The sequence below is a fragment of the Oncorhynchus mykiss genome, chromosome 7 (genome assembly GCF_013265735.2).
Source record: "Oncorhynchus mykiss isolate Arlee chromosome 7, USDA_OmykA_1.1, whole genome shotgun sequence".
In the NCBI taxonomy this organism is placed as follows: Eukaryota; Metazoa; Chordata; class Actinopteri; order Salmoniformes; family Salmonidae; genus Oncorhynchus; species Oncorhynchus mykiss.
In genome coordinates, this window is record NC_048571.1 from 73,216,177 (window position 1) to 73,239,082 (window position 22,906).

At 43.1% G+C, this 22,906-nt stretch overlaps 1 protein-coding gene across 4 annotated transcripts in view; it reads right to left on the minus strand.

Moving 5' to 3' along the window:
- Positions 1-1,089: 1,089 nt before the first annotated feature.
- LOC110528463 (receptor-type tyrosine-protein phosphatase alpha) overlaps positions 1,090-22,906 on the minus strand; it is a 69,977-nt gene continuing 48,160 nt past the window's right edge. For 2 of the 4 annotated variants that reach the window (XM_036984046.1, XM_036984044.1), the window contains exons 6-23: positions 21,196-21,280; positions 20,116-20,189; positions 19,371-19,507; positions 18,887-18,977; positions 18,049-18,125; positions 15,595-15,631; positions 15,338-15,435; positions 14,853-15,008; positions 13,812-13,978; positions 13,488-13,623; positions 12,315-12,461; positions 11,864-11,957; positions 11,656-11,732; positions 9,521-9,655; positions 8,699-8,824; positions 8,129-8,280; positions 7,896-8,031; positions 1,090-5,547 (exon numbers count right to left, since the gene is read on the minus strand). In XM_036984046.1, coding sequence (XP_036839941.1) covers positions 5,473-5,547; positions 7,896-8,031; positions 8,129-8,280; positions 8,699-8,824; positions 9,521-9,655; positions 11,656-11,732; positions 11,864-11,957; positions 12,315-12,461; positions 13,488-13,623; positions 13,812-13,978; positions 14,853-15,008; positions 15,338-15,435; positions 15,595-15,631; positions 18,049-18,125; positions 18,887-18,977; positions 19,371-19,507; positions 20,116-20,189; positions 21,196-21,280 — 2,000 coding nt within the window. In that variant the 3' untranslated portion in view covers positions 1,090-5,472. The remainder of the gene's footprint in view (positions 5,548-7,895; positions 8,032-8,128; positions 8,281-8,698; positions 8,825-9,520; positions 9,656-11,655; positions 11,733-11,863; positions 11,958-12,314; positions 12,462-13,487; positions 13,624-13,811; positions 13,979-14,852; positions 15,009-15,337; positions 15,436-15,594; positions 15,632-18,048; positions 18,126-18,886; positions 18,978-19,370; positions 19,508-20,115; positions 20,190-21,195; positions 21,281-22,906) is intronic. The other 2 variants (XM_036984045.1, XM_036984047.1) reach the window with 2 other exon arrangements.

Sequence of the window (22,906 nt, forward strand, 5' to 3'; positions counted from 1 at the left end):
ATTGAGTGTAAGGGTTAAACTCTTAACTGAAAAGCCAGTCCAGACAAACTCAATAACAGTGCATGACCTGGATGTGCATTGGGGCACGTAATCATCATCATGCAGTGTAAATAGTCTCAGAAGAGGGTTGTGTTCAGTGGGGAGAAAACGTTTCGGAATGGAATTAAAAAGGAGAAGCCTGTAACATTACTTATCAAAACACAGATTTCCATTTTCCATTATAAAAAGTTTAGCTGTGGATTGCCCTACTGAACAGAATGCAGGTTAGAGAACTTGGTTCAATTCCAGTATTGAAGATTATAGTATTGATGTTGGGATTGGTGTTAACACTGAACATTTGTAACTATTGCACATTTCATCAGATAATGCTGTAGCTAACAAACAAATAACACAAAATCTCAAGCATTTTATTAGGTTTAAACAATATCTTGCTTAGAAAGGCCATTTGGCATTATATAATTATATATCATTTTATCGTATATATAATTATATATACATATATTCAACATTTTAATAAAACACTAGAAAACAAAACAGATGCAAATAAAAAATAGGATTTTCTTAAGACAATAATAATAACAAATAAAAACAATAGCAAGAAAAACAAAATATCTAATACATTTCTAAATTGTCCCAGTACAGCTCATGTACATTTTCTTAAAAAAGGCAAAGAAAAAAAAGCAAGGCAGCAGACAGGAATTAAATATAAATAACCCTACATTATGTACAGAAGGGAATGGGGCAGTGACCGGTTATCGATGAGACAAATCCAGCCCAAGGGGCAAATTGAACAAGAGAGGAAGGAAATATGAGTTAATTAAGGGAAGGAAGGAAAGAAAGAAAGAAAGAAAGGAGAGAGAGGAGAGAGAAAGAGACAGACCGACAGAGTGAAATAGACAGACCGACAGAGTGAAATAGACAGACCGACAGAGAGAGAGAGAGACATCCAAGGGACAGCTAAACAGGATCAGGAGGAGAGAGACAGGTTAAAGAGGTGGGGTCGCCAAAGAGAGACAGGTTAAAGAGGTGGGGTCACCAGAGAGACAGGTTAAAGAGGTGGGGTCGCCAGAGAGAGACAGGTTAAAGAGGTGGGGTCGCCAGAGAGCGACAGGTTAAAGAGGTGGGGTCGCCAGAGAGAGACAGGTTAAAGAGGTGGGGTCGCCAGAGAGAGACAGGTTAAAGAGGTTGGGTCGCCAGAGAGACAGGTTAAAGAGGTGGGGTCGCCAGAGAGACAGGTTAAAGAGGTGGGGGCGCCAGAGAGAGACAGGTTAAAGAGGTGGGGGCGCCAGAGAGAGACAGGTTTAAGAGGTGGGGTCGCCAGAGAGAGACAGGTTTAAGAGGTGGGGTCGCCAGAGAGACAGGTTTAGGGGTGAGAGAGTTTTAGGGGTGGGCAAGAGAGACTGGTTTAAGGCTGGGAGAGACAGGTTTAGAGGTGGGAGAGACAGAGAGACTGGTTGAACCCTAAGAAGCCCCACTCCTCCAGTCTGTCTAGCTCTCTTTCTCCATCTCTGAAGGAAGGTGTGCCCTGTTGCTCAGACAGGGACATTACATTACTGGGATGTTGCATTTCATTTCTATCTGCAGCCAGCAGGGGTGTGGAACAAGGGCCCGGATGCACCTGGCTGTCCTCTGTAATAACCAGTAAACAATGTCATTGTGATTTGTGGTTGGAATAACTCAGGACAATGTATTTTACCCACTATAGTGGGTGAAGGTTAGGTAGAGGACCTGACTAGGGGACATAATGAAGGAATAGTCAAGGGTCCAGCACTTCAGTGGAATGGAATGAAGACATGGAGCCAAGACAAAGCTGGTTCAAAACAAAGCAATGGAGTTTGATTGGAATGGAACCCGGCGTTACAGCATGAAATGGAAAGGAGGCTGGTGGATTATGAACTTGAACAGGATAATAAAAGGCCCTGATCTTGGTCTCAGTGTTACAAAGCCAAGCGTCAGCTACAGCTTTGGGGCTTTGTACAGAGGTGCTTTGTCGATAAAGTTATCTACAATGCCTCAAAAATAGTAGTGGGAAGGGGCCAAATAGATGTACTAATCTGTAGGATGATACTGGTTTACCAAGAGTCTATACACCTACACTCAATCAACTCACTGAGGGAGAGGTGCAGTGAACATATTTTCCATATAAATCAACCTGTGAGGCACTTTCTAGAGTAAAGCCTTAAGTCACTAGGGTTGGGGGTTGGCACAGTGTTGTTGGGGACAGGTGATTACATTCAGCAAACCTTCTGGCTCAAAAGAAGAGTTAAAGCCTCTCCTCACCAACGCCCACCCTGACGATTACTAAGATCCAACACAACCAAACATCCGGAAGGAAAATAAAATGGCACCAATTGTAACACATGGGCCTTTGACATGCTTTGGAATGGAACACGGTCTGAAATGACATTGACAGTATTTTTTTAAGTGACTGGTCTAAGTGAGACATCCGGTTTGAAGATCTCTACCTAGCTATCTATGTCCTGTGGTTTAACCTAATAGAACTAGTCAGAACTAGAGGCCATAACCAGTCTTTAAAAAGGCCTCTTCAATGCTGACATCAGGGTTGCAAAATATATTTTTTAAAGACTAAAATCTGTTTTTTTCCCCAGAAATCCTGTAATCAGAAGGGAATAAGCTGCGAGGGAATCCTCCCACCTAGTATTCTTCAACCCCAGTTGCCAAGTAATTTACTATCTCAGGGTCATGTTACCCATCTGGCCTTTGCATCACCGGTTCGGATTTTTATTTTGGCGCAAATAGTACAAGCATTGGAACAATCAACGATAGCAACAATTTGTCAATACTGGTGCTTTTTTTGGTGGAGTTTCAGATACTATTTCTAATTTCCTGATCCCATATGATTCAATCACGATGGAGTTAAATTGTGCTCCTTCCTTTCGACCTATAAACATATAGAAAAGGGAGAAGCTAAAGCAATCCATTCTAACTCCTGAACAGTATAGGTTGTGCAGGTATTTTTCTACAGACTGTGGGCTTTCCTTATATCCTAATGACAAAACAACGGTTCACCTTTATGACTGGACAAATAGGGCCATCTGTGTATAAGAGAATGCGTTTGGCATCAACTAGGCTTGGCAGATCTTCATGGCTGTCTAGCATACCCATCAACCACAGGAGGTTGGTGGCAACTAAATTGGGGAGGACGGGCTCGTGGGAATGGCTGGAGCGGAATTGGGGGAATGGTATTTAATACATGGTTTCCAGGTGTTTGATGCCATTCCATTTTCTCCATTCCGGACATTATTATGAGCCCTCCTCCCATCAGCAGCCTCCTGTGCTGTCAACTCCACAGAACAATGAAGAAACTGGGATCAAAATGGCAGCTCTTATAATTGACCAATAATCCCCAATCACAATTAACAGCTAAAACCTCATGTCAGTTACCCCTCATACACTCAAACCTTGCAGATATCAAGTGAGTGGGGTGGTTGGGTTTGTGGCGAAGTGGGTGAGAATATCTTATGCACACGCTGTTTATTACAATCCTTTGAGGGCAATTAGTAGCTGTGATTGGCTATTGGACCAGGGGCGGGGTCAATTCCATTTGCACTCAACCAACTAAGTAGACAAACTGAAATTAACTGTATATACATTGAAAGAACCCGTACAGGAACACCCCCCCCCCCCGATAACTTTAAGTAATTTCCTGAGTTGACCAAGCAGAGATGGAATTGACCTCAACCTTGTTGCTAGCTAACTGACATCATTTATCTTGCATTACAATCTCAACTGAAGACTGAGGCACGCCCGAGGGTGGCCTCATGTTTCTAGCCAAACTGTCCTTATAGGCAGCCATTCTGAAGAGAGAAAAAAAATCACTGCAAACATTCCATCACGTCACACATTTCAACATTAAAATGAACAATTTATCCATTTGAGGGTGGGAGTATCAAAGCAACAGCATTAAAGTATAACAAATTCTCAGTATGTGACATCGGAGTTGAATTCTATTTCATCTGCGTTGAATTCTATTTCAATAAAACAGAAAGACGTTCTAAATGGTGCAGATAGAAATATAATGAAGAGCTGACAATTTCTATTCTATATGACAATGTATGTATATGTTCTACACAATACATTTCTATGTGAACATTCTGTAATGTTTCATCACCCTGAACAGGCCCCAGTTGAAAAACAGAGAGGGGGTCTTCACATTTTGACGCCATCTTCTCAACCAACCTATACCGAAAAGAAATATACCCAATAGATTACAAACAAGTAAATGGAATGACACGTAAATAATAGATAGGAAATGATTTCCCCCATTCCAACTGTAAGCAATTAAATATGAAAACATACATAAGAATTGGTTCATTTCCACAGTAATTGCATGGTTACTATATGTTGAGATATATGGCAATACACCCAAAATCGACAGTTTTATACAGGGTAATTCTGAAATAATCATTATATTGTGGCAACATATCGACCTCATACTCATCATTATTATGCAAAGGCTATTTTGAATGCATTGCTGGCCAAATCTTCAACACGCTCCTTACATTTCAATATATTTGACGTTTGAAATTTGATTTTCAGTATGGGAAACTTCCCAAAACGTGCTACACACATATAATCCACTGTGACACCCAGCATGTGCAAGACCACCTAAATTACAGCGTTTCCTAGGTCCTTAAACACAAACACAGCAAAGCCACAATATGTTGGAGATATGTGGCTAGCTACGCCCTTAGTCCTGCCATGATTCATTGACCCCTGTGTGAACTGTGAACTCAATGGAAAACTAGTCAAAAGAGTTTGGACCATGTGATTAGCAAAGCCATCGTGTCCTATTCTGGATGTGCTCCTGGCCAGCTGTAGCGTGTGTGCGTTCGTGTGAACAGAAGAATTCTGATTGGCTGTGTAAATCTATTCCTCTGAGGTCGACCAATCAGCTTTAAGCTGCAGCCTGAATCAGATGAAACCATCAACCACGTAAGTCTCAGTCACTGAACCGTAAAAAACAAAAGACAAGAGAAATAAAAAAACACCAACATCATTCCCTCAATTCTCAACTTTTGACATAAGCCTCTAAAGTGTCCGATTTATATTCATATATATTTATATAAACCAATAAAATACATTATAAATGTCACCCTAAAATTGCAGCAAAAAAGGTCTTAAAAACAAAACAACAAAATGTGACAGGCTAAGTATATGTACATGATTGGGGGATGTCTGGATGGGGCAAGATTGGGACAAGGGGGCCGTATTAACAAGATCAATATTACAAAATATTCAAGAAGGCATCTCTGATATTCACTCCCTCCCTCCGGTACACTGCAGCGCTGCACTTTGCTGTCACAAGACTTCCCTTCCATTTTCCTTCTTGCACACAGGCTGTCCAGTCATCTAAGCCGTGACCAGTTCCTTTGCTTCCGTCGGGTACGCGTGTGTTTGCTTTGTTTTTATGACTGTATATGGATGTCCGTCCCCTGTGTGGGTCTGTCCCTATTTGAAGTTGGCATAGTCAGAAAAGGCATCAATATACTCCTGGACCACTTTGTAGCAGAACTCGTACTGCTCCTAAAACAGAGAGGAGAACATCACAATAATTATTAAAAAGGATACTACTAAATACACAACCAAGATCAATTCATTTGCACACAAATGGAATTGCAAAACTATTCTAAGTCACTGAAAAAGTTGTGTTTTAAATGCTGTCCAAAAAGACAGTAGAGAAAATTGTGTATGTGAAGTCTCTTATATGGCGGCGATCACATAAAGAGGAGAGAAATATGGGGGAAAAAGAAAGCGTAGACAGAGGTGAGTTTCTGACGTGGTGAGTCAAGAGCTCGTTGATGAGCTCATATAATCTTGTTTGTGTTTACATTTGATGTTGACAACAAAGCTGGTATGGTAGAAATGGAGTCAAACCTATATTGTTGGTCGATACCGTTTATCGGTATCGGCCCATAATTCACCCGATATTCAATGAATAGGATGAATAAAGGGAATCTCATGCTTATCTGAACATTTGCGACATTCATAACGTGTCATTATTGGGCTCCCGAGTGCTAGAGGCGGCACTAGAGTGCTAGAGGCGTCACTACAGATCCTGGTTCGATTCCAGGCTGTATCACAACCGGCCGTGATTTGGAGTCTCATAGGGCGGCGCACAATTGGCCCAGTGTCATCCGGGTTTGGCCGGGGGTAGGCCATCATTTTAATTAAGAATTGCCTAGTTAAATAAAAGGTTAAATTAAAAATATTGCAGGTAGCCTAGCACTTAAGAGCGTTGGGCCAGTAACCGAAAGGCCGCTGGTTCGAATCCCCAAGGCGACTAGGTGAAAAAACTGTCGATATTGCTCTGGTTAAGAGTGTCTGCCAATTTTTTTTATAAACATCACAATGTATGAAATCAACATTTGAAGCATAGTTATTGGACAATTGCTCTTTTCAAATCAAATGTTATTTGTTACATGCGCCGAATACAACCTTACCGTTAAAGAAAGAGAAAATATTTACTAAATAAACTAAAGTAAAAAATGCAATAAAAAGTAACAATAAAATAAGGCTATATACAGGGGGTACCGGTACCAAGTCAATGTGTGGGGGTAGAGGTTAGTCAAGATAATATGTACATGTAGGTTGGGTTAAAGTGATTGTGCATAGATAATAAACAGCGAGTCCAAAAACAAGGGGGGGGGGGGGGCAATTTAAATAGTCCAGGTCGCCATTTGATTAATTGTTCTGCAGTCTTATGACTTGGGGGTAGAAGCTGTTAAGGAGCCTTTTGGACCTAGACTTGGCAGTCTAGTACCGCTTGCTGTGCGGTAGCAGAGAGATGTCTGACATTTTTTGGGGCCTTCCTCTGACACCGCCTAGTATATAGGTCCTGGATGGCAGGTAGCTTGGCCCCAGTGATGTACTAGGCCATATGCACTGCCCTCTGTAGCGCCTTACGGTCGGAGGAGTTGCCATACCAGGTGGTGATGCAACCAGTTAGGATGCTATCGATGATGCAACTGTAGAACTTGAGGATCTGGGGACCCATGCCAAATCTTTTCAGTCTCCTGAGGGGGAAAATATGTTGTTGTGCCCTCTTCACGACTGTCTTGGTGTGTTTGAACAATGATAGTTTGTTGGTGATGTGGACACCAAGGATCTTGAACTCTCGACCCGCTCCACTACAGCCCCATCGATGTGAATGGGGGTGTGTTCGGCCCTCTTTTTCCTGTAGGGCATGATCAGCTCCTTTGTCTTGCTCACATTGAGGGAGAGGTTGTTGTCCTGGCACCACACTGCCAGTCATGGGTGAACAGGGAGTACAGGAGGGGACTAAGAACGCACCCCTGAGGGGCCCCTGTCTTGAGGATCAGCATGGCAGATGTGTTGTAGCCTACCCTTACCACCTGGGGGTGGCCTGTCAGGAAGTCCAGGATCCAGTTGCAGAGGGAGGTGTTAAGTCCCAAGGTCCTTAGCTTAGTGATGAGATTTTTGGGCTGAACGCTGAGCTGTAGTCAATGAACAGCATTCTCACATAGGTGTTCCTTTTGTCCAGGTGGGAAGGTGATTGAGTCATTGTGGATCTGTTGGGGTGCTATGCAAATTGGAGTGGGTCTAGGGTTTCCAGGATGATGGTGTTAATGTGAGCCATTAACAGCCTTTCAAAGCACTTCATGGTTACCAAATTTCCAAAATACACGAAGGCATATTTATTCAATGCAAGTTCTTAAGCTTGTAACTCGCAATTGCATCTCGTACATCCCATGCATTGTACAGTTGGCTAAACTCAGGTCGAATAATTGCATTATTATAACGCATATCATTAAAGCTGGAATCCTTAAATGGTGAAACTGCAACATCCATTTGAGATAGTGTAACAGTCTGCATCATGTATGTCGGTGACGTGTAACATAGCATGTCCTCACCAGTGTCTGCACCATGTGGGGTCTCTGCAGCCGGAGGCTCTTGACGGTCTGGAAGACGTCAAGGATGGCCTCAGCTTTCACCCGCTCCAGGACCGTGCTCAGGGCACAGAAGGTCCCCGTCCGCCCCGCGCCCGCACTGACACACACACACGCACACACACACACACACGTTAGCTGTGGTTAGGCACACACACAAGATATGATAAATTGTTAAAACATTAGGTGTAGGTTACCTGCAGTGGACAGTGATTGGGTGGTTGCCAGATTGTTGCTGCTGCTTCTGGACAGCAGCAATGATGTTGATCATGCCCTTCCCGTCACTGGGAATGCCCACTTCTGGCCAGCCATGGAAATGAAACTGTCTCACCGTACGAGCCTTGTTCTCCTAAAGAGTGAGAAAGGAAAGAGTAAGACAGGAAGAGACACGCCCAACACCAGTGTTTCCCAAAGGGATATTTTCAGCAGCGGTGGCAAAGTTAGCCTAGCGGGGTAGTGGCAGTCTTATGCTATCTGAGTGACTCAAATATTATTAGAAATCTATGACGGCCCCATGCCATGCTGAACATTTTTCGATTCTCCCTGTCTGTCTAGTTTTTATTTTGGCAGTTATTGGTTCTCAAAGATGATGTAAAATTATGATTTATGGGTGAAGGGGTAAACACTGCCCATACATACAAACAAACACTGAAGACCCATAGACGTGACTAATCAAATCTTGCTGACATTTGCTTGGGGTGTGCGTGTAGATTTTTTAATGGGTTATGTTGACTGCTAGTGTTTTTCGAGGCGGCCTCTGTCCTCACCCTGTTGTTGGTGACCAGGAGGTCTCTAACAGTGTAGCTCTCACTCTCCTCCTCCTTCTTCAGCTCGATGGAGATGTCCCCACACACCATCACCCCATCACTGGGCCAGTACTGGGCACACTTCTCCTACAGAGAGAGGGGGGAAAAAAGCGAGAGCGAGAGAGATAGAGGGAGATATTAGCAAGAGACAGACACTCACAGACAGACAAACAAAGGTAGCCTGGCAGGTTGGAGTGTTGGGCCAGTAACAAAGGTTGCTGGATCGAATCCCTGAGCTGACAAGGTACAAATCTGTCCTTCTGCCCCTGAGTAAAGCAGTTAACCCACTGTTTCCTGGGTGCCGAAGACGTGGATGTCGATTAAGGCAGCCCACCGCACCGCTCTGATTCAGAGGGGTTGGGTAAAATGCGGAAGACACATTTCAGTTGAATGCATTCAGTTGTACAACTGACTAGGTATCCCCTTTCCCAAAGATAAACAAAGAGAGAGAGAGAGGCAGACAAAGATCTGATGGCACTCTGCAATCAGCTCCAGGAAGTATTTAAACTAACAGAGAATGATCCTCTAATCACGAGACAGAACCAGGAAACAGACCAATGAGGAGACATTTCTCTTCCAATCATTGTTCTCAGTAATAACATACTTTACTGGCATGACTGAGCTTAGTGAACACACTGTCGTCAGATTAGTTCAATGGCCCCCATCCTTCACTGTGCTCTCTCCTTTCTGCCCATCTCCTCCTTCCAATGGCCTCCATGCTCCCTCTCACACCGCTCCATCCCTCTCTACATGTTGTCTCTCTGTTGTGTCCTCCCTCCATACCTGTCCTCTCTCCTCCAGCTCAGTGAGCATGACTATGGAGCAGCTCCTCCACTCCCAGATCATCCTCCAGAAGTCTTCAATGGTGTGCTGTAGCGGGCCCTGGCTGGCCATGTACGAGTCCTTCTGACGGTACCCCTGGGCCAGACACAGGTAGAGATACGCAGAGGTTAGATGTGTACGCACACGCACACCACACACACACACACACACACACACACACACACGGGTTTGTCTTTATTTGTACTATTATTAGAATACTAGTGAAGACATCAAAACTATTAAATAACCCATGGAATATTGTAGTTACCAAAAAACACTAAACAAATCAAAATGTATTTTATATTTGAGATACTTCAAATTAGCCCCCCTTTGCCTTGATGACAGCTTTGCACATGGCATTCTCTCAAACAGTTTTGTGAGGTAGTCACCTTGAATGCGTTTCAATTAACAATTAAAAGTTAATTTGTGGAATTTTTTTTCTTCTCAATGCGTTTGAGCCAATCTGTTGTGTTGTGACATGGTAGAGGTGATATACAGAAGATATCCCTATTTGGTAAAATACCAAGTCCATATCATGGCAAGAACAGCTCAAATAAGCAAAGAAAAACAACAGTTTATCATTCATTTAAGAACTTTGAAAGTTTCTTCAAGTGCAGTTGAAAAATCATCAAGTGCTATGATGAAACTGGCTCTCATGAGGACCGCCACAGGAAAGGAAGACCCAGAGTTACCTCTGCTGCAGAGGATAAGTTCATTAGAGTTACCAGCTTCAGAAATTGCAGCCCAAATAAATGCTTCAGAGTTCAGGTAACATACACATCTCAACATCAACTGTTCAGAGGAGTGAATCAGGCCTTCAGGGTCAAATTGCTGCAAAGAAATTACTACTAAAGGACACCAATAATAAGAAGAGACATGCTTGGGCCAAGAAACACGAGCAATGGACATTAGACCAGTGGAAATCTCACCTTTGGTCTGAGGAGTCCAAATGTGAGATTTTTGGTTCCAACCGCCGTGTTTTTGTGAGATGCATAGTAGGTGAATGGATGATCTCCGCATGTGTGGTTCCCACCGTGAAGTGTGGAGGAGGTGGTGTGATGGTGCTTTGCTGGTGTCAGTGATTTTATTTAGAATTCAAGGCATACTTAACCAGCATGGCTACCACAGCATTCTGCAGCGATACGCCATCCCATCTGGTTTGCGCTTAGTGGGACTATCATTTGCTTTTCAACAGGACAATGCCCCGAAACACCTCCTTGCTGTGTAAGGGCTATTTGACCAAGAAGGAGAGTGATGGTGTGCTGCATCAGATGACCTAGCCTCCACAACCACCCGACATCAACCCAATTGAGATGGTTTGGGATGAGTTGGACCGAAGAGTGAAGAAAAAGCAGCCAACAAGTGCTCAGCATATGTGGGAACTCCTTCAAGACTGTTGGGAAAGCATTCCAGGTGACGCTGGTTGATAGAATGCCAAGCATTTCTCTGCACCCGCAACAACATCTGCTAAACACTTTTTTGGTCACTACATGATTCCATGTGTTATTTCATAGTTATGATATCTTCACTATTATTCTACAATGTAGAAAATAGTAAAATGAAGATAAACCCTTGAATAAGTAGGTGTGTTCAAACTTTTGACTGGGACTGTACATAGGCACACACACACACCAGCTTAGACATACACACAACAACCACTATAGGATCCATTTCTGCCCGTATTAGACTCATCTCCTGTGTTGTGTAGATGTCTGTATTTGGATGTTTCTGTACACTAGGGGTCTACCCTTCCCAAAGGTCTCTACTGTATCATCACTATCATATCTCCTGATAGGCATCTCCTTACATTCACATTTGAGTCATTTAGCAGACACTCTTATCCAGAGAAACTTACAATAGTGAGTGCATACATCTTCGTACTGGTCCCCCATGGGAATCAAACCCACAACCCTGGCATTGCAAGCGCCACGCTGTACCAACTGAGTCACACGGGACCATCTTGTCACCTTTTATGTGAAGACGAACTTGTATCCGTGCTAACGTTTTGTTAATTTGTCTCATTTGAAAAACACTCATATCACAGGTGAAGTGAGCCATAATATGGTGTCGGTTTCACAGTTGTTTCGTCTACTCACGTCAATGAAGGAGGCGTTGACATAGTCCGTGTTCTCCTCCCCTCTCTTGACTGGGATGATCACTCTGTTGAACTCATCTACGAGACACCAACAAACAGGTTACATTACATGGAGTTATGTGACCGACTAGGTTTGAATACCAGACTGCATTAATCTGTGGAGCTAAAGCCTAGGAATTAGCTCAGGGAGGTTTGGAGCCGTGACTCACATGGGATGATCTGGAGAACTCGGTTCTTCTTCATGTTAGCTGGCAGGTTGCCTGTTCTCATCTTGTCGTTCTGGATCTTGATGGAAGTCAGCTTCTATGTGGGGAGACAAAACCACTGGCTTGGCTCTCACACTCAGGGGAAAAAAACACAACTAACAATTTAGCTCTCAGAGTGCTACTTCAATGGTTTAGATCTGGATCATATTCATTGGTCAACACCAAAGCAAAACATGTTGCAAGGAAAACAAAAACAAGCATTTTCAGGTAGTCCCTCCCTGTTTCAATTTCAATGTATCAATTTCTTCCGCTTGGTGCTAAATAAATATGATCCAGAGTCAAACGGATAGGCTGTCAAACATTTAAGCGTAGCTGAAGTGAGCTTGCTTAAGCTTGTGCTTTGTACTTTTGGGACTATTCCATTAGTTCCATTGTATCAGGCAAACTAAATCACCTTGAACTCCGCTTCCATGCCCCCACAGCCGGCAGCGGAGGGGGCGTAGAGCTTGGCCAGGTGGGACTCCAGGGAGGTCACCTCCAGCTCGGTGTCCCCATACAGATAGTGCTCCAGCATGGCCTGGAAGATGAACACGTACTGCATCTGTGGAGAAGGAGGGGGAATAGAGAGAGGGTGGAGAAGAGATAAAGAGAGAGGGGGAGGAGAGAGAGGGGGGATGAGAGAGAAAGAGGGGGGGTAGGGGGGATAGAGAGTGGGTGAAAGAGAAATCGCTAAGACTTTTAGTGCACTTGTGATGCCCATATCATACATCCAGAAGAGGAGTCAGATGACAACACAACATAAATGGGAAATAACCACATACCCTGAACACTGCCAGTATTGAGATTTGAATGGAAACCTGTTCATATAGTATATCGATATGAGTGTGTGATCTATTTCAGGTCAAGGTAATGTGGTCTTAGTCAGGTCAGGGTAATAATGTTATGTTATCTTGTGTTAGTCAGGATTATAATGTTATGCGATTTTGTTGCAGTCTGAGTACTTTGTGGTCTTGTGTTGGTCAGGGTACTAATGAGTAGTGGTTTGGGTCAAGGGTACTAATGAGTACTGGTTTGGGTCAGGGTAGTAATGAGTAGTGGTTTAGGTTAGGGTAAAAATGTGGACTGGTTTGAGTCAGGGTACTAATGAGTACTGGTTTGAGTCAGGGTACTAATGAGTACTGGTTTGAGTCAGGGTACTAATGAGTACTGGTTTGAGTCAGGGTACTAATGAGTACTGGTTTGGGTCAGGGTAATAATGACTACTGGTTTGGGTCAGGGTAATAATGAGTACTGGTTTGGGTCAGGGTAATAATGAGTACTGGTGTGCATCAGGGTAATAATGAGTACTGGTTTGGGTCAGGATAATAATGAGTACTGGTTTGGGTCAGGGTAATAATGAGTACTGGTTTGGGTCAGGGTAATAATGAGTACTGGTTTGGGTCAGGGTAATAATGAGTACTGGTTTGGGTCAGGGTAATAATGAGTACTGGTTTGGGTCAGGGTAATAATGAGTACTGGTGTGCATCAGGGTAATAATGAGTACTGGTTTGGGTCAGGGTAATAATGAGTACTGGTTTGGGTCAGGGTAATGTTGTGGATAGTGCTTGTTGCGGTCAGTTCAACTTACGTCTGTCTGGACCATTTGGCAGCGCTGGGCTCTGATACGTGTGACAAAGCCAAAGACGTCCACCTTTCTCTCGGTGTTCATCATGTCCAACATGGCATCTATCACTATGAAGGTACCTGTCCTCCCCACCCCCGCACTGACACACAGACAGAGAGGGAGAGACAGACAGGCAGATGGAGAGAGTGAGAGAGAGTCAGAAAAGAGCACGCACATAGTATGTGGTATGTGACTGAACCTAGGGCGTGTTAGCCCACCAAGCTTAAGCCTAGGCATTAGCTAGGCATCTAAGCATCACAGAACCACCTACACCAATAACACACTCACCTGCAGTGGACCACGATGGGGCCAGCGTACTGGGGGTTGCAGGTTTTGACCTTCTTGAGGAACTTGAGCATGCCGATGGGTGTGAAGGGGACGCCAAAGTCTGGCCAGCTGGTGAAGTGGAACTGGGTCACCAGCCGTTGAGGCTTCTTACCCCCCACATCCCCCACCTAGAGAGCGCGAGAGGTAGAGAAGGAGGGGTGTAGATGTAGAGACAGAGACACCATTAGTTTAACTGTTTTGGAGCATTATTCAAGACTAATGTTATCTTCAAATTATTTTTTGTTTTTACATTTTCACATGAGCTTTGCCATCAGTGTACCTGCTTGGTGTACATCTATATCACATGGGTTTGATAGATGGTGTTGTGAGAGGAGAAAACAAAACAAGAAAAAGAGAGGGGAAAGAGAACAGTCCCCGAGGAGAAAGAGGTGAGAAGACAAGTCCAGAGAAGACAGGAGAAGGAGAGAGGAAAGAGAACAGTCCCCGAGGAGAAAGAGGTGAGAAGACAAGTCCAGAGAAGACAGGAGAAGGAGAGAGGAAAGAGAACAGTCCCCGAGGAGAAAGAGGTGAGAAGACAAGTCCAGAGAAGACAGGAGAAGGAGAGAGGAAAGAGAACAGTCCCTAAGGAGAAAGAGGTGAGAAGACAAGTCCAGAGAAGACAGGAGAAGGAGAGAGGAAAGAGAACAGTCCCCGAGGAGAAAGAGGTGAGAAGACAAGTCCAGAGAAGACAGGAGAAGGAGAGAGGAAAGAGAACAGTCCCCGAGGAGAAAGAGGTGAGAAGACAAGTCCAGAGAAGACAGGAGAAGGAGAGAGGAAAGAGAACAGTCCCCGAGGAGAAAGAGGTGAGAAGACAAGTCCAGAGAAGACAGGAGAAGGAGAGAGGAAAGAGAACAGTCCCCGAGGAGAAAGAGGTGAGAAGACAAGTCCAGAGAAGACAGGAGAAGGAGAGAGGAAAGAGAACAGTCCCTGAGGAGAAAGAGGTGAGAAGACAAGTCCAGAGAAGACAGGAGAAGGAGAGAGGAAAAGGGAAGAGCAGGGTACCTGTTGGATGCAGAACTTGCGGATGGTGTAGTCCACCAGCACCATCATGTCCTCCACAGAGACCCGGATGTTGCCGTAGGTCCAGCAGCCCTGGTCTGGCCAGTACTGGGCACACTTACACTGAGACACACAGAGAGATTGCCGCTGTATGGATTTCTTTCAAATGAAAAGAAACAAACACTCATAGTCGTACATTCATATGCCTTTTCACATTGCAAATTTGACATGCTTAACATACCCAATCTTCGTCATATAGCAACTACTATGAAAGACCTAGTAAAGGTATGTTCAGAAGGGTGGAACATTACACAACAGTTCCAATAGATTTTGTACTGTGACAAACATATTTTAAATGCATTTCATGTTGAGTAGGCAGTTGTGTCAATTGTTTTAATGAACTTTCTATCTTCAAAATTCTGAACCTTCCACCTTCCTGAACACACCTGTTGTCACCCCTCCCCCGCTCTTCCCTCCTTCTCCCCTACCTCTTTTCTTTCCTTCAGGTTGGTCACCATGACAATGGTGGCTGTGTTCTGTTCCCAGATCATTCTCCAGAAGTCGTTCACCGTCTCCTCCTTTGGCCCTGAGAGAGAGGGAGACAGAAGATATTATAATCCACTGTTTATTATCATCATTGATTTAATAAGTTCCTATATGTTTGCACAGGCAATGATATATGTGGTAATATTAACATGGCAATCACCACATTAGCCTATTCCAGTGGCTAGAGTGGCCTCTTTACCTTGAGCTGCAATGAACTTGTTCTTCTCTTGGTAACCCTGTGAACAAGAGGAAGGCAGAAGAGGAAGAGTGTGAGAAAAATGTTTGATCGCTGAATAGGTGTAATGACTGTGTCTGTAATGTGAGGTAATGTTCTGCTGTATCATCAATGTTTAATGACCTTGTCTTGCATTGTTAGGTAATGTTCTGCTGTATCATCGATGTTTAATGACCTTGTCTTGCATTGTTAGGTAATGTTCTGCTGTATCATCGATGTTTAATGACCTTGTCTTGCATTGTTAGGTAATGTTCTGCTGTATCATCGATGTTTAATGACCTTGTCTTGCATTGTTAGGTAATGTTCTGATGTATCATCGATGTTTAATGACCTTGTCTTGCATTGTTAGGTAATGTTCTGCTGTATCATCGATGTTTAATGACCTTGTCTTGCATTGTTAGGTAATGTTCTGATGTATCATCGATGTTTAATGACCTTGTCTTGCATTGTTAGGTAATGTTCTGCTGTATCATCGATGTTACTCTACTTTTTGATATACAGTGCCTTGCGAAAGTATTCGGCCCCCTTGAACTTTACCACCTTTTGCCACATTTCAGGCTTCAAACATAAAGATATAAAACTGTATTTTTTTGTGAAGACTCAACAACAAGTGGGACACAATCATGAAGTGGAACGACATGTATTGGATATTTCAAACTTTTTTAACAAATCAAAAACTGAAAAATTGGGCGTGCAAAATTATTCGGCCCCCTTAAGTTAATACTTTGTAGCGCCACCTTTTGCTGCGATTACAGCTGTAAGTCGCTTGGGGTATGTCTCTATCAGTTTTGCACATCGAGAGACTGACATTTTTTCCCATTCCTCCTTGCAAAACAGCTCGAGCTCAGTGAGGTTGGATGGAGATAATTTGTGAACAGCAGTTTTCAGTTCTTTCCACAGATTCTCGATTGGATTCAGGTCTGGACTTTGACTTGGCCATTCTAACACCTGGATATGTTTATTTTTGAACCATTCCATTGTAGATTTTGCTTTATGTTTTGGATCATTGTCTTGTTGGAAGACAAATCTCCGTCCCAGTCTCAGGTCTTTTGCAGACTCCATCAGGTTTTCTTCCAGAATGGTCCTGTATTTGGCTCCATCCATCTTCCCATCAATTTTAACCATCTTCCCTGTCCCTGCTGAAGAAAAGCAGGCCCAAACCATGATGCTGCCACCATCATGTTTGACAGTGGGGATGGTGTGTTCAGCTGTGTTGCTTTTACGCCAAACATAACGTTTTGCATTGTTGCCAAAAAGTTCAATTTTGGTTTCATCTGACCAGAGCACCTTCTTCCACATGTTTGGTGTGTCTCCCAAGTGGCTTGTGGCAAACTTTAAACAACACTTTTTATGGATATCTTTAAGAAATGGCTTTCTTCTTGCCACTCTTCCATAAAGGCCAGATTTGTGCAATATCCGACCGATTGTTGTCCTATGGACAGAGTCTCCCACCTCAGCTGTAGATCTCTGCAGTTCATCCAGAGTGATCATGGGCCTCTTGGCTGCATCTCTGATCAGTCTTCTCCTTGTATGAGCTGAAAGTTTAGAGGGACGGCCAGGTCTTGGTAGATTTGCAGTGGTCTGATACTCCTTCCATTTCAATATTATCGCTTGCACAGTGCTCCTTGGGATGTTTAAAGCTTGGGAAATCTTTTTGTATCCAAATCCGGCTTTAAACTTCTTCACAACAGTATCTCGGACCTGCCTGGTGTGTTCCTTGTTCTTCATGATGCTCTCTGCGCTTTTAACGGACCTCTGAGGCTATCACAGTGCAGGTGCATTTATACGGAGACTTGATTACACACAGGTGGATTGTATTTATCATCATTAGTCATTTAGGTCAACATTGGATCATTCATAGATCCTCACTGAACTTCTGGAGAGAGTTTGCTGCACTGAAAGTAAAGGGGCTGAATAATTTTGCACGCCCAATTTTTCAGTTTTTGATTTGTTAAAAAAGTTTGAAATATCCAATAAATGTCGTTCCACTTCATGATTGTGTCCCACTTGTTGTTGATTCTTCACAAAAAAATACAGTTATATATCTTTATGTTTGAAGCCTGAAATGTGGAAAAAGGTTGCAAAGTTCAAGGGGGCCGAATACTTTCGCAAGGCACTGTATTGATGTTGTTTCTACTTCATGTGCATTTAGCGTGGGACCTGCGTTCTACAAATGAATTATTTTTATTTTGTAAAAAAAAGAGAGAAAAAACAAAGGAGAGAGAGGGACGGAGAGCGAGAGTGATGAAAAAGACTATTCTAAGGCAACCTTTTATTTATTTATTTGACCAGGAAGTTCAATTAAGGTCAAAAGACCTCTTTTACAAGGGAGACCTGGCCAAGGAGTAGCTAAAAAACAAAAACAAAAAAACAATTCAGAGCCTGTCATTGATGCCAATGGCTTGTGGCGTCACTCACGTTGATGAAGGATGCGTTAATGAAGTCGGAGTCTGGAACTCCCTCTAGTGATGACAAATGCACCCTGGAGTGATCATCTGAAACACAACAGAACCTTGATTAACTGAATGGCCAGCCTGTTTTAAAGGAGCTACATGTAACATTTACACTACCGTTCAAAAGTTTGGGGTCACTTAGAAATGTCCTTGTTTTTTTTAAAGAAAAGCAAATTTTTTGTCCATTAAAATAACGTCAAATTGATCAGAAATACAGTGTAGACATTGCTAATGTCCATTAGAAGCCCATTATCAGCAACCGTCACTCCTGTGTTCCAATGGCACGTTGTGTTAGCTAATCCAAGTTTATCATTTTAAAAAGGCTAATTGATGATTAGAAAACCCTTTAGCAATTATGTTAGCTTAGCTGAAAACTGTTGTTCTGATTAAAGAAGAAATAAAACTGGCCTTCTTTAGACTAGTTGAGTATCTGGAGCATCAGCATTTGTGGGTTCGATTACATGCTCAAAATGGACAGAAACAAATAACTTTCTTCTGAAAGTATTACGTCTTTGCAAATGGTAAGAAGCCACCATGAGATGTTAGGCATTATTAAGCAGTGTCCTTAAAAAAATAATTATGGCTAAAATATTAAATGTAGCTCATTTAAAGTCTGTTTCAGGAAGAGTAGTATGACAGAATAGTGCCCGATTCAGACTATTGGGCCAAACTGATCCAAGCTATACTGGCGGTGTTACGCATCCGCCATAGATGCTGGAACAGTGCTGGAAAGGAAACATACAAGCCAGCACAGTACGTTCCCAAAGGTTGAATCAGGCTTTAGCGCCATGTTGAGGACTCACATGGCAGGATGTTGACGTATCGGTTTTTGTCCTTGTTCTCCTCTTTAGAGGCCGCGTCGCACGACGCCTGAATGGGACACACCGGCAGCGCCTGGACACAGAGCGCATTAGACACACAGACAGGTAACAGTGATATTAGCTGAATTCCCAGTGATGTGTTTCTATGGGTGATATTCTTATTCCCAAAACCAGCCCTGCTGGACACGAAAATAAAGCAAACAAGGGAAGAACGGGAAAGGGAATTAGGAAGTATTGGAACACTTTCATTCCCAGTACCTCTGTGTAAGTTAGTACCTCTCCAATCTGAGTCAGTAGCTAGAATCACAAACATAGAGGGTTCTAGTTGCAAGTACGATCTGCCCATTGTCCTGATGTGGCCCATAGACGACTAAAATGTGTGTGTGTAAATGTGTGTGTACGTGTGAGAGTATGAGAATATATATATGTGTGTATGTGCGTGTGTGCGTGCATAAGGACTTCATACGTTGAACTCCTCCCGGAAGAGCTTGTTGTCGTCAGCCATGCGACGATTCATCTCCTCCTCCAGCTTGTCGACAACAAGGGGAGGGTACTTCCTGTTGGTGCTGGGTGAACGGGCCAATAGTGGCACACTCTGGAGCTCTGCGAGAGCAGGAAGCAGGAAGGGAGGGAAGAGGGAGAGGAAAGAGAGGAGGGAAGGAATGGGAGGAGAAAAATGGGTTGAGAGAGTTCCACAGGAGATAGACAGAGACAGAAAGATAGAGACATAAACCCTTTGTTGTGACACTGCCAACAATAAATTATACAAATACAATTAATTATATACACTATACATAGTATTTAAATAATTTTTACAGTAAAATACAATAACAAAAACCTGTTGTAAGAGCCAGATAGTGACACATTCACCAACCAATGATTATAAACTAAATCAATACACTGTAGAAAAATATATTATATATTACATGTCCTAAACATTACATTCCAATCTGCACACGCAATGTCTCCAAACTGACTGTCTGTTCTGTAACAAAAGCCCACAAGGGGGCGCTGTAAACCAATCCAACGCTGCTACTGAACCACAAGTGGAACAACAGCATAGGCCGAGAACCAGTAAATGACTACAAAACCAATGTGATCTTATCCAAACAGAGAACAATGCAGAAAGTTGGCTATGATATAGATTACAAGTCCCTGTAAGTGTGCTACCACAGGCAAAACGTGTGTTCACACAACTACAGTGATTTTACCTGTATCGTCTGATCTACCGTTGGTCAGCCTGAAGGAGTTGGAATGGCTGCCGGCCTGCTTGTACTTCTTAAACCTGTCAATCACACGACATGCATGAATAGATATATCCAGAATGACACACACTGCCATTGCCATGGTAACTTCTGTAACACTTAGTTCATTAATAGTCCTCAATAGGGTGTGAGTGTATGAAAGGTGACAAGAAAGCCATTTCCTGCTCTGCCCTTTAAAAACAGTAATGAATTGTGTGAGTAGGTTTGTGTGTACAAGACAGTTAGCGTTTTACGTGGGTCTCATGTCTCAATATTGTAATGCTCTACACTTTTCTTTTCAGTTTAAATATGCCAGCCTGAGATGAGGCTGAAGACACTTCTGTCAGGCAGAAAACCAGGGATGTATTCATTATGGCGCACCATAGCAAAACATAGTACTTGCTCCTTTTTGGACAAAACAAGCATTTTTTATTGCACAAGTTCAGGGAGCCCTCCCGGTGTCAGTCCGTTTTTTCTCTTTGGTGCCTCATGAACAGGACCCAGGGGCGAGTCCCCCTAAAGCTTCGTAGCTAATGTGGCACTATTTTCACCCTGACGTAGAGTATAGACCCAGGCCCCTTGCAGAACAGCAAAAGGCTTAATTTTGAGAACTTTGCTCGCTTCAAACAAAGAAGATGGATTGTCAAACATAAGATTTAACCATTCTGACTCTCTCACTGCTGTGGGGCATGGTCGTCATTTTAGCCACAAAGCTTTCAGGGAACCCACCCCATGGTTGTGTTCAGTAGGGAGACAACATTTGAAAAGGACAGGTACAAGCTGAACTCAGCCAAGGTACAAGCTGAACTCAGCCAAGGTACTAGCTGAACTCAGCCAAGGTACTAGCTGAACTCTCTCTCACTTTGTTGAAAATTGTTTCGTTACCGTGTGCTCTAATGAACAGGAACCAGGTGAGCAGTGTGGGTCCGAGTTAGCGGTGTGGGTCAGGGTTAGCGGTGTGGGTCAGGGCTAGCGGTGTGGGTCAGGGTTAGCGGTGTGGGTCAGGGATAGCGTCGTGGGTGGTTTTTACCTGAGTGAGTGACTGACCTGAGCATGTAGAGGATGATGATGATGAACACAATGACGAGCAGGGACGACAGAGCCACCATCACCGCAATGATGGGTGTGTCATCTGAGAGAGACAGGAGAGAGATAATTCACAACATATTTTAAAAGTGTATCTATCCATTGTACAATGACTACTTGTCTTATGTTGGTCACATTACAAGACTCAACACACAAACACACGACAGGCTGGGAGCAGCACAGGGTCAGCCTCAGAGTAGCGCCCCTGGAGCACATTGCCTCGCACAAGGGCACAACGGTAGTAGGTGGCGGCCGGGCACAAGAGACACCAGAAACCCCCTGGTTGCCGGTTCACTAGCCTACATTTTCATGTCAGCACTGGGATTCCCTTTGGCAAGGCAACTTCTTTCATTCCCAGTACCTACAAAAGTAAGATGGTGAAGGTGGCTGGTGTGGTAATATTTGGTTTGCTCTCTAAGAAAAATAACCGTGCTGAGCGTACACGTGGACACTGTCCTTGAGAGTGTAGATACATCACTATTTAATTGGCAGGCAGAGTAAACCTTTCACATGATAGGCTACAAAACAGGAGGCTGGCGTCAGGCTTGTGTTCAAACTGTATTTGACTGATTTGACAATTGATTGAGCCTGTCTGGAGTGACAAATTGGGTTTAGGTTGGCACTTTGCGCTAAGCAAGCTTGATCAAGTGCACACATTAAGTATTTGAAAAGAAAAACAATTATATTTAATATGGTTAATGGTAAACATGTTAAACAGGCTATATGCAACTCTGGCTGCTTTGTGACTTCTACACTGATTAGGAGCTCCTAACTAAGGACATCATGGTGACAGTTAAACTGGACAGCTTCGTTATGTCTTACGTAACATTTTCATCCCAGTGACATGAGAGGTCCTTAACCGTCATTACAGAGACGTCATTAACCGTCGTTATAGAGACGTCATTAACCGTTGTTATAGAGACGTTATTAACTATTAAGAGTCTAAGCCAGGGGGAAGGGGGTTCTACTAAGCTATATTAAATTGTATGAATAAGGTCATACTAAGGATCATTTAGCTATTTGATTTTGAATTTCAAGACCCCTTGAAGGATACATTTTTTTAAATAATAATTTAAAGAAATTATTTTTGGCCTGCTATTAGCCAATACAAACGCATACAATAACAGATTCACTACCAAAAGACAAGTCTTGTGAGGTCTGTGGGTGTCCTAGAGCAAAGAACAACCAACATTTACATTTTATTGTCCATTAAAATAACATCAAATTGATCAGAAATACAGTGTAGATATTGCTAATGTTGTAAATGACTATTGTAGCTGGAAACGGCTGATTTTTAATGGAATATCTACATAGGCGTACAGAGGCCCATTATCAGCAACCATCACTACTGTGTTCCAATGGCACGTTGTGTTAGCTAATCCAAGTTTATCATTTTAAAAAGGCTAATTGATCATTAGAAAACCCTTTTGCAATTATGTTAGCACAGCTGAAAACTGTGGTGCTGATTAAAGAAGCAATAAAACTGACCTTCTTTAGACGAGTTGAGTATCTGGAGCATCAGCATTTGTGAGTTTGATTACAGGCTCAAAAAGGACTTTCTTCTGAAACCCATCAGTTTATTCCTGTTCTGAGAAATTAAGGCTATTCCATGTGAGAAATTGCCAAGAAATGGAAGATCTACTCCCTTCACAGAACAGCGCAAACTGGCTCT